The 12,631-nt window shown below is 37.7% G+C and overlaps 1 protein-coding gene across 2 annotated transcripts in view; it reads left to right on the top strand.

The window, feature by feature from the left end:
* Window positions 1-12,116, top strand: part of LOC149071207 (neuroglobin-1-like) — a 97,404-nt gene extending 85,288 nt beyond the window's left edge. For both annotated transcript variants that reach the window (XM_089248160.1, XM_089248159.1), the window contains one exon: window positions 3,998-12,116. In XM_089248160.1, coding sequence (XP_089104286.1) covers window positions 3,998-4,333 — 336 coding nt within the window. In that variant the 3' untranslated portion in view covers window positions 4,334-12,116. The remainder of the gene's footprint in view (window positions 1-3,997) is intronic.
* Window positions 12,117-12,631: the final 515 nt, after the last annotated feature.

Raw genomic sequence — 12,631 nt, forward strand, 5'->3', positions numbered from 1 at the left:
TTTTTTATTATTAGACTCGATTACTATGATGATGTAAAAGAAAAGTCAAGATTGAACTATAACAGTAAAATCCCTCCTTAGACCTCTCTTTTTCGGCAAAATAACAATTTTCTCTTGTTTCTCTTGTATAATAAAAGTATGCATTTCAAACCCCCCATTAACGGTTACCCTTCTTTTACATACGATTTTTTTTTTCATCTCGCCGTTGCCCGCAAAAGAGAGGTTTTACTACATTATCCCTTGGTATGTACAGTGGAAATCTCTATCTTAAAGGTCACCCCCCTTTCTTAGATAGACTTTTTTAAGATAGTTACCCATTCTTAGATAGGTGGCTTTTTTTTCTCAGCCCAAGATATCAAGAAAACATATTTTGTGGATATTATGCCAAGGTTATCTTGAAAACTCACCTAATCTTTGCCGGGACTCGAACCAAGGCCCTTTTGCAAACCGGCCACGCATGATACTACATACACCACTGTAGATACGAATTTGCCTTCCTTATTTCGCGCACTGTGGCTTGAGGCGTTGAAGGAGAGGCATCAGTGTTACCTCTCTTAACTTTCAGCACCTTCATTTCACCTGGAGTGTCATTTGCAGGGGAAAGTTTCCACATGCTACTAATGCGTCTACCTCAGCGCCTCACGCCACAATGCGTCAAAAAAGGGAAGACAGGGTCGTGTCTCTAGTGGTGTAAATGGTAGCATGCTTGTCCGGTTTTTCAAATTTCAAATTTATTTGTTTCCAAAATTAAATAACACATAAAACAGTCAAATCTCGATGTTTGTCGTCTAGAGGCCTAAGCCTGTACAGAGCAACTAATCAGAAACTAAAGACGAAAGAAACAAAGAAAAAAATAACACAGAAGTTATAATAAAAAATAAAGTTTTAAATAATAAAATGTTTTTGGATAAATTTTTGTAACTTGAGAATTATGCATAATAGTCTATAAAAGTGATAAATTTAGTGAAATTTAATCAAACTTTCTTTATCGAGATGATTGGTGATTAGGCATAACCACCGGTGTATGACTCTTACACACACACACACACAGTAACATATGCATTTTAACTTTAAACTGCATAGGAACAAATCGCGACCGAAGCCAAACCTCGCAGAAATAAAGTCGTGTAAACGAAATTTCACTGTATATCGTACCTCCCCATTAGCGGACAATTTTTTTGGTCCTGTCGGTGTCCGCTATCGAGATTAACGTTATTATAGTTTCAAAAATTAATTATTATTACTTCTGATTTGGAGGGATTGTAATGAGCTTTCATGAAAAATTTCGTTCTTATTTTTCTTACGTATAATATTACTTACTTTTCTTGTATAATATTATTATACAACCGTATTATACAAAATATTATTATACAAATCTTTTTTTTTACTAAGGATAATGCCTTATGCTTAACAATAATTATTATAAGACCTCTCACACGGGTAAATAGAACGTTCGCAATTAAGCTTTTGAAGTATTAGGATTTCATCAAGTCTTGAATGGGAATAACACGCGGCTTATACATTGCTCTCTCTCTCCTCTCTGCCGTGATTTTACGACAACTTTTTCTTTTGTTCGACCATTTTTCCTGTATGGAGCCGTTCAAGTATTACGTAAGCAAATTTTTAGCTATTTTTAGCCACCCTCCTCCCCCCCCCCCCGTCAGCAAAAGTCGCAAAACTCTAACTCCCTCCCCCCGTTGACAGCAAAATTTTGTCATCACTTCCCCCTTCCTCCTAACGCATATTGGTGGGATCAGAAACGTACGAGAGAGGGGGGGGCATCGGGGGCTCGTGTGCCTCCCCCCCAGACAAAAAAACTATTTTTTTTATTCAAAAAATATTTTTAAAAAATTTCAAATGAAAATATCTTTACATATGTTATTATAATCAATTTCTGTTCATTTAAATGCTATTTCAAGGGTAAGAACTCAAAATTTCTCTTTAAAAATTTCATTGCGACCCACCCTTTAAGCCATATATGGTAAAACCCTTGACCCGCAGACCAAATGTGGCCCTGAAGGTTATGTGGTGTTGCTTGCCCACCCCCCCCCCCCAAACCTAATTTTGTAAAAATTAACTGAGCGGCACATTTACAAATCGCTTAAATGACCCGTGGCGCAATTCCAGAGCATTTGAGTGGCCCGTAGCACATTTTTAGATCATTGAAGTAGGCCTCAACGATCACTTTCACATTCAAAGATCACCTGAGTAACCCGCGATACAGTTACAGAACACTTAAACGATCCGTGGCACATTTAGAGATCCCTTGAGTGACATGTGGCACAGTTTTAGATCACTTAGCGGCCCCCACTTAAATACATCACTCAAATAACCCGCGGAACATTCCCAGATTAAGTGAGCTATAGGTGGTGTTGTTGTGCCAGTACGACGCGTTCCGAGTTCCGAATAAAGGCGTTTCTGTCGCATATTCATTGTTTTTGATTCGAATACGTCCTTTGGTTCATTTGACGACACTGAGTGCATTCGCAAACGAATATGCATAACGAAATAATTTAAACATTCAGGAAAGTGTTCAGAATATATCAGTGTTTTGTACGTCTGCTAGTAGATGTCTTTAAGATAAATCCAGTGATGCCACTCTGGTTTTAATACCTCTTCAGGTCTGGCCACCAGGCTCGCGGCCAGCTTTCGTAACGAAATTGTGTTACGCTATACCTCGAAAGCTTCGCAACGCAAATAGAAGACGTTGTTATCGTCTGTTAGATATTTCATAAACAAAAATGATTATACCAATTTCATTATCATTACCTCGCAAAGGTAGGCACGAAGAACGTATTCACGTCAAAACCTGCGACGGTGTCTATGAGTAAGTTACCCCGGTAAGTTACCCCCCCCCCCCATACGGTGATTCCCCGGAGGGAGCATTTATTTTCCCAAAGAAAAAAAAAATCACATCCTGAAAATTCAGCCTCTAAGGGTGTCAGAAACTCGGATATTGGCCGGGTCTTCAAGTTCTTCTTCATCCCAGGCCAAAGACCGATAACAAAAGACATGATTCGAGATCATCTTCGAGTTGGCGTATTTTTTCGTATAATTATGCCTGCGTCAGTTATGGCAACCCATCAAACCGCAGTCACGAAGCGGTAATAGTTTTTTCTTCTCCAATATTTGGTAGAAAAAAACTATATGCTTATATATTTATTTTTACAGTTTTTTCTCTCAAATTTCCCTTTTTTTTCCCCTCTTGTCACATAGAGGCAATCCAATACAGCTGTTATATATATAGACATGTATCACATGTTGGCGATTAAAAAAACAGGATTTGGCTCCTACTGGGCCGTCTTACATCAAGCTTTGGTCAGGGATCTCCGGCCACTTCGCGAAATGGCTGGCTAAACTTCGAATTATTTCTGCATTAGGACTTTGACCCCGCACTCAGGGTTCAGGCAGTAACATATATTCATCACATAGGTATACAGTAAAACCTGTCAGAGTTTGACACCTATGGTTCCATTAAAATCTGTCCAACTTATACAGGTGTCCAATATAGCGAGATAATAGTGTTGTGAACATTGCATTATAGGATTATCGCTGGTTTCCTCAAAACCGTCCAATCTAGAAAGATTTCCTGGAAGCAGAGTTGTCCAAACTAACAGGTTTTCTGTATACGAATTGGCATCGTCATACCCCCCCCCCCAGCTTTCACCATCGAGCCTCCCCAGCCTTTCAAGTTTATCTCCGCCTATGTCGACTATACTACTGTCTCAGGAACCAAGCTTTAATTTTTTATGGTAACCTAGCCCCGTAGCGACAACAGAGTGACGACATAGCTCATTTGTGTTAAAACTGTCTGGTGGTCATGGTCATAGCAAAGTGGCCACGTAGTGTATACGATTTAAGAATGATTTTGATTTCGTGTTGAGGGTAATGAAAATTGATTTATAGAATACATGGCTTTTTCAGTACTAATCTGATTTTCACACAAAGAGTGTTAATAATTCAGTTATTTCTTTGTTTTCCATACATTCTCATACAGCGTATCGAGCGTCCGTTCCTCGCCGCCGTCCAAGACACACTAGGCGAACGATACACGGAAAACATGGAGGTCATATACAAGATTACAATCCGTTTCGTGCTTGATACGGTAGTGCACGGGTTCGATCTCGGAGGCCCGCTACCGAAATCCAGCGTCGGCGACCAGCAACAGACGCCACCGCAAATCGCCAGAACACCTAGAGATCAATCGACGACGACGGATTCCGGAAGCCAACTACTACTACTACAAGATACGAACCAAACAAAGAGGACAGTGGCGTCCGATAACGACATCGTCGCCAACGTGAAAGGTGCTTCACCTAAGAGACCTTCATAAAAAAAGGAGAGACTTATTATTATGTACTGAACGAACGGTGTATTTTTATGCGCTTTCCTCTTGATTTTTATCGATGTCCCCCTTGAGACGAACCTGGGGTTTAAAGTTTCGAATGTTTCGATTTTATAGCCGCGCGCCGCATAATAATTTACATAAAATGCGTCGTAGAGACCCGTATTTTTTATTACTAAGGGGGAATTACCTATTTCAGACGTTTCATTTTGATCGCATTTTGTATCTCTAGTGGTATTGACCGCGCACTCGTTATAAACAGTTCAATGATTTATACAGGGTTTATTCCTTCCGGGGAGAAGAAAAAAATTCGGAATATTTTAAAGAAAGTTTGATATCAAAGTGCCACAAAAAATATTTTGATAGTTATTGATATTCTCATTGTTCTGATTCGATGTGATCATTTTTTTTTATTATATAAATCTACATAATTGATTATTACCGGATAGTTTCATGAATTTTATATGCATTAATAATGGGCTGATCCTATTTTATTCAGGTGAAAACATCGATGAAATTCCCACCTGTTAGGGTGGATTCACATCTACGGACACTCACCGTGTCTTGTCGGACACGGCAAACATTCTATTACATAAAAGTGACTGTCTGCGCAGCCACGATACGATAGATATGAATACGTTCATTGGTTTTATGTTAAAGACTGTTTGCCGTGTCTGACACGACACGGTTAGTGTCTGTAGATGTGAATCCGCCATTAGGCTCATTCGGCCAAATTGAATTTGGTTTGTTCTAAACTACCCGTGAGAAACTTGTGAAATTTGAGGAACATGTTAATGAAAGAATGACAAGAATTTCTGAAGCCTCTTTAAAAAGTCTTTTGGATACTTTCTTTATTTAAGACCGAATTCTTTTTTTTTTTTTCCTTCAGCAGACTTTACCAGAATTCCGACATGTCTTTTACGACCGAAAATAAACGAACAAGTTTTCTCTCGAAATCCTAGTGTTCGAAAAGAGTTTTACAAATAAATCACTTGTGTGTTCTTGTAAAGTCATCGTCATACTTTTTAGTTGAATAAATTAAAATTATAATGTTTCTGCCAAAGATGTTTAGATGAGGAAGTTTGCTTGTTACAGCTTTTCCCCGAAATTTGTGCAGTTACATGACTGCAAAAAAAAGTAGAATATGGTAACTGTGCACGTACAAAAATTAACATTTGGAGTAGGAAAACAGTCCAGTGGAAAATATCTAAAGTGATTGTTTTTAACTCCAATTTTTGCCCATTCTTTTATGTGACCCTCCCCCCCCCCCTCATTCTTTTACCCTTCTTGAAGGGTAGCCAGGGACAGGAACTTGAGCGGGGCAGGAGGGGACAACTGTTCCGAGATGCAGGTTTAGGCAAAAGTCCTAATTACGGCCGTGTGATAATATGATAGCTGTATAGAAGAGAACATGTCTATTACAGCTAACTGTTATACTTTACAACTTGGTTGCCCCGGTAATGAGAAGAAATGCTTTTCATAAATCGCATCCTGATAATAAGTAGTAGAAGCTATGGCTGATCCACAGAAAAAGAACAATAGGTACAGTCAGGGCCATCTTAAGAGTATCGTGGACCCCCCGGGGCCAAGTGATTTATCTGAGGCCCTACCTGGTAAAACCTAGAAAATTTTAGCCAAATCTCATTTTTGTGAGGCCCCTCTTCTCTTGAGGCCCCCGAGCAGTGCCCGGGTAGGCCCCATGCGTTAAGATGGCACTGGGTACAGTTAAGTGTCATAAATCACACCAAACCAATTTGTAGAGATACCAAATTTTTAACCCATAAAGTACATTCATCTATGCCACCTAGACAGGTGAGCGGACTCATAGTCCTCCATCTTAGAGCAGCAAAATCAGTTTTTTAGTTCAAAGTGACGTCTTATATTTGAAAAAAGTAAAACAAGGAGCAGCGATTGGCTGTAGAGATAAGTATGTAGCTGACGTCATACTTCAATCAAAGATTGCGGTTATGTCAAACTGAGGTTTCCAAGAGCCCTACATCCATCCATAGCTGACGATAATTTATTTGGACGAAAAGCGAAAATCTAGCCAGTTATTGGCGATTCTCTTTCTGCTGAGCGATTCCCGTAGTTACCAACAAAAAAGCAAAATTGCTCCGAACTAAAGTCCAGGACTAAAAAATGGATGATCTATGAACATAAGAAACCCTCCTCGATATTACGTACAAATATATAATTTTAGTTAAAATTAAATTTGTAAATTTTTGTTGTTAAAATTAAATGTATGAAATACAGTCAAACCTCGGTTTACGAACTTAATTTGTTCCTGAAGTCCATTCGTAAGCCGGAATGTTCGTAAACCGAAACAGTTTTACCCATAAGAATCAATGTAAAATGAATTAGTGGGTTTCTGATACCCCGAAGTTTTCTAGTGTTAATTTTCACAACAGCGCCTGTGTAAAACGTGAAACCAATGTAAATAATAAAAGCAATCAGTTACGGAAAAAATAACCATAGTAAAAAAGGGACAAATTGAAAACGATGCTAGGGCCATGTCTGGTTTCATTAATATCATCTATAATCCCAGTGTCAAAGCCTTCGAAATCTCTGTCCGCAACACAATCTAGCCACAATATATTTATAGCCGAATTCACAGTTCTGTAAAATATTTGCTGCTAACTTTTGGCAATGATAGCAAATGCAAAAACCCATTTTTCAATATGCAATTTATAATTTTCAAATAATGTTCTGTTCTGAGAAGTCATCGGAGAGTGTTGTTTTTATGCCAAAAATTATTGCAAATTATTTTTGAAAGAGCTCTATGACGTAGATGTAGAGCATATTTCCCCAAACTTTTTGTTCCATCGCCCCCTTCGTCAGAAATGATTTCTCTCATTGCCCCCAACCCAAGTGATCCCATAGGATCTTATGTTAAACCTGTAGCTTCTATCGTCGCCCCCCGGACCATTCCTTCCCCCACCAGTGGGGGCGATATTGCCCAATTTGAAAAACACTGATGTAGATTTTCTTGAAGTTTGAAATGACCTGCTTGCTGATCCATGGTTCACGGAATTGATAATAGATGTCGTATTTGTAGGCGTGATTGCATTACTCAGATGCATTAACTAAGAATTCAACTAACTCTTCTCTTAATTAAAATAAAAGATAAATAAATAAAAATATAAGCATACTTCTTTTTTTCGAGATTCGATCCTTTTGCGTATTCGTAAATCAAGACAAGTCCATAAACCGAATCATTTCAGTTTTTGGCAAACCGAGCGTTGACAGTACATAAAAAAAACGAATAAGAAAGCCTCGCTTTATTTTTAAAAATAATGATACCGACCGGAATACGGTATGTTCGTTAGCCGTTGTGGGGTCGTAGTGATGCTCTTTCCTGGGTTCGAACCCCACCATTGCCAGAGTGATGGTCGGCTGAAGTTGGTTTTCTGCGATACCCAAATTCGAGGCGCAAATGCGAGAGCCGATCTCTCCTTTAAAAAGTCTCGCCACAGAGAGTGACAGGCCTACAACGTTACAATTATTCAATCATTGCACTTCACTCATGGTTCGATAAATATGGCAGATAGCAGCAGTGCAACGAGCATTACACAGAAACAAGATTCAGAACACGGACATGCACATTCCAACATGAACCAATTCGTTAGAAGTTCCGCAGAGGTAGTAGTAGCGTGTTCATTAAATACACCGGACAGTTTATAATCAAAATTTTACGTACATATAGTGCTAACCTAATTATTTTTCAACATGCAGCTATCAGACATAAAACTAACTTCATTGAATGATTCCCAAGTTTTATGGTGATTAGTTCTGCGGGATTGATGGCGACCAGAGAGTCACAAAATTGAGTTCATAGTTAGTATCTCATTACGTATACGATGCTATCATAAAGTTTGATCGCGCGATAACGTAATAGACCTGGGAAAAGTCTGGAATTTTATTGCCAGAATAGCTCTCACCGTAAATCAAATTTGCTCTCTACTCCAGCGATTTTTATCTGAGAGTCCACTTTTCTTTATATTAGGCTGAGATATTCGGGGGGGCGGAGAACGAAAAGCTTCTTTTTATGATAGTTTGTTTTACAGATTCATCCTCTCTGGTATGTTCCGGAAAGGGAAAAGAGGAAGTCGAAGGTGGAATTGATTCATACCCGTCACGAATGACAAATCGTTCAGACGCGTCGTTTGTAGATACCTGTGCCATGATCCATTGTTATTTTGGATTGATGATAAGGAAAACCAATCATAAATGTCAAAATGTTTTCATCAATCACTTATTGTAATTAATAACAATTGTTGCGATCGTTAGAATCAATAGTGTAACAATCTTACGAATATTATGGTTGGTGTGCATACAAAAGTATTGATCCGAGCATGAAGTATTGCAATATTTTGTTTCGGTCATGTCGATTTCTTACGCAGGTGTAATTAGTTGAGTGGAACAAATAACCTGAAGGGGAAGCTACGAGTAATACAGCGAATGTATACAGCGCGGGGGGGGGGGGGTGCACAACCTCCGGTCCGAGAACCCCATGCGGCCCGCCGAGGAGTTTCATCCGATCCGAAAAGGTGTTTCGCTAGAAATGCATTAATGCACACAATGCGATGAATACATATGCTTACCATGTTTCCTTCACGAAAATACGGGAAATCTGGATTCATACAAGTTATCGCCAATTATCGCCAAAAAATTTAAAATGCTAGTTAAAGTTGCCAGTCACAGCAGACAAAAAACATTGTTCCATTCAAGTGAAGTTTAAAAATTATCAAAGACATTATAGCCAATAATTATCAAAGACATTATAGCCAATAATTATCAAAGACATTATACCCAATAATTATCAAAGACATTATAGCCAATAATTATCAAAGACGTTATAGCCAATAATTATCAAAGACATAGCCAAAAATTTTCAAAGACACGTAAAGTTGCCAAATTTGCCAATCATAGCCAAAAAGTTGTCAGAGGCAAGTAAAAATGCAAATTACAGTCCAAAAAATTTTTTTCAAAGGCATTATAGGTGATGAAAATAATAGCAACTGTTGTTTTCAAAAATTCAAGTTAGCCTCGTTGAAAATAAGGGGGAAAATGGTATACAGTCAAATCTCGTTATAACGAACTCAAAGAGACCGGAGAAATCACTTCGTTATAACGAAATTTCGTTATCGAAGGGATTCCAGATCTGTGCATTATTCTTATATAAACTTATCAGGAGGTGTCTGTGAAAAGTGTTCGTTAAAACGAGATTTTCGCTCTAATGTTGTTCGTTAAAACGGGATCCGACTGTATTTTATAAAAAAGTTGGAACGACAAAAATTACTGGAATGTCCCGTAATTTTCAAGGGTCATATGGTCACCAGATATGTGCACATTTCTGGCTCGTGAGCGCAGAGTCACTGCATATCTGGCCCTCGGACTGAAAAGGTCGTGCACCCCTGGTATATAAGTAACTCATATCCATGTGCATTATTGGTGTACTTGATTCCCGAAGAGAGTCCGAAAGGAATAAATATTTCGGTTCATTTGAAAACTGTGAAAAAATATGAAAAATATTTTCTTGGGGGAAGAAAAGAAAAAAAAACAGAAAGAAACAAGAAGCGAATTTGGAAATTACAGTTTTTGAAAATCAAGGGAATATTTAAAAAATAATATTTTTTGGCCCAATCAAAGAACAATATCAGTAAAAAAGTCACTCTTCCCTTTTAGAAACCAAAATTGATTCAACGCACAACATCTCAATGAAAATTTTGTGAGATATTGTTGATTAAAAGGCTTGATTTGTTTGTTTTTACTTGCTCAAATGATAATAATAATAAAAAAGAATATAAATTTGAAAACAAACACAGTGATTATTGACTCTATAAAAAAGAATAAGTCAAGAATTTTAGTAGTCTATATCTCGGTGAATATTTTGTTTCATTTCATGAATTGAATAGTTCCTTTCATTTTGTGAATTCATTTTTAATGAATTTCGTTGATGTCATGGTATTCTATCATGCGCGCAAAACTGATTAATGCATTTTCTTGAAAGTTTACCAAAAAAATTGAGTATCCAAGACATGTAAAACTTTACACCAGCATACGATAGTGCATAAAATCAAGAACATGTGGGGAAAATTAGAAATAAATCAATAGTTAAATATTATTTTCAATGATATTTCCATCACAGCAAAGGTCTTCACCATGTTAAAAAGTATGAGACCCCTCTTTAACTCAAACTTTGTATCAACAATGGAATTGTTAATCCTTTCCAATATTCTTTGAAAATACCTTGTATGTTTCAGTAAATATCACTCCGGTTGATTGTTATTTGTGAGACTCAAAAGAAGGGAAAAGATGAATCGACTCGCTTGATTTCAAAATTGAAGAATCGGCCATAACGCAGTGAAAAAAACTCGGAATGCATGTGTTTGTTCTGCAAAAAGACTAGTTGTTCACAGCAAACAAACAAAACGATACCAAACAATAACCTCCAATAACGTCGACAGCCAGCCAAGTAGGACAAAATTATTGATTCGAGACCTTGAACGTGCTGCTTGAACGCAGCAATGGAGATAAAGCTGATGTTCAGCACCAGTATTCGCCAATACGAATCTAGATACGTGTGCAAATTGAAATTAAATTTCACTTTTTCTAATTTTATTGAGGAGGGAAAATACTCCTTCGAAAATTTCAAGTAATTCTCTTTAATAGAGCCATTTCTCACTATTTTGGGGGGAAAATACCTTAAAAATGCTAGAAATTTTACAGACGAGTGGAAGTACTCTTGAAATTTATATTTTCGGAGATAACGCTTACACGCAGCTTAGCCAACGCCATCTGTGGCAGAAAACCTAACTGCGATGCTCGTGACGTCACTTAAGAAGGTCATCTCATCTATAACCATTGGATATACTGTAAAGCAAGGCTCCATGCGAAGCTCGTGACGTCATATCTTTGCCTTGTTTTATATTCATTGAATGAATGAATGTAAAACAAGGTAAAGATATCGCATGTCTTTTTCCGTCGGCCTGCTATATCCAATGTCTACTGGTGAAATAGACTTCTTCAGTGACGTCACGAGCTTCGCACGAGACTTTCTGATATAGGTGGCATTGGCTTAGCACTTTAAGATTACCAAACTATATATATATATATAGAGGAAAAAAGATGTACTCTTCTCTCCACTTGTTAATACAAGCCATACTGGAAAAATTTGTTGTTTATGTAGAAATACCGATTTTTGGAAGAAACTCATCTCCGCCGCCACAGGGACTCGAACCCATATCCCTCAAATGCCGGTCAAGAGCTCTACCAACTAAGATATGGTAACCCGAACCCGGGTTTGAGTCCCGGTAGCGGCAGGGATGAGTTTTTTTTACCAAAAATTAGTATCTACATAAACAGCCAATCTCTATTACCAAGCTTATATTCAGCACACACAAACTCCAGCCACATTGCAATTCACTACCATTAACGAGTTTGTGGTTGGAAATGAAAGTGTCATCTATGGGTGGTCGCCTCAAGCTCGTTAGGGAAAATTTCGATATTCTTCCCAGGGTTTGAACCTGGGACCGTAATCTCCGAGGTGGCAGGCGAGCATCTTACCACCGCGCCACTCGGACCGGTAGGTTCGTTTCACCAAGCTAGCTCAGTATCTCACAATCCCGCATGAATTCCCACATTCACGTCCTCTACAAAAAAAAAAATCATTTAAGACAAAATTGCAAAACATCTTTGACTCATCGCAATACTTGTTTTTATAGTCTGTAAATTATCGGATTTCATTTTTTGAGGAAAATCTCGTAAAATGTTCGGAAAATGAAAAAGTGCCAAATATTCGTTCTTTTTACATTTACATCATTCAGTTTGGTTACATCTCTGCAGCAGCTGATTACGAAAATATTATTTCAATGGGATCAGGGACATGAGATTCTGTCAACGCAAAGTCTTTCTACAGGCTTTTGCTACGAAGATTAAATTTCCAATGGCATTTTTTTTCTATGTGTTATAATGTTCTTTGCGGTGTTATGTATCGGCTTAGTAATCAATCGATGTAGCAATTAGCAATCAGTCAATAAATAGTGTTTTCATTAGAATATTTACATGTTGTAAAGCGAGATTGTGAAAGAGATTGTTTATCTCGTAAAAACAAAGAAAAAATATTGATAATATATAAAAACCGTATTCATAATGGATGAAAAATATTTTTAATATGTTTCTCTATGTCGATAAATACTTTAATCGGATGTGAATAAAGTATTCAATATATATTTAGGTACCGTTTGATTTGTCTGTTAATTTTGCCTCAAATTAGGGAAAATCACA

Source organism: Pholcus phalangioides, unplaced genomic scaffold (genome assembly GCF_987345545.1).
Source record: "Pholcus phalangioides strain wild (caught in Gottingen) unplaced genomic scaffold, Ppha-v1.0 ptg000019l_1, whole genome shotgun sequence".
NCBI classification, from domain to species: Eukaryota; Metazoa; Arthropoda; class Arachnida; order Araneae; family Pholcidae; genus Pholcus; species Pholcus phalangioides.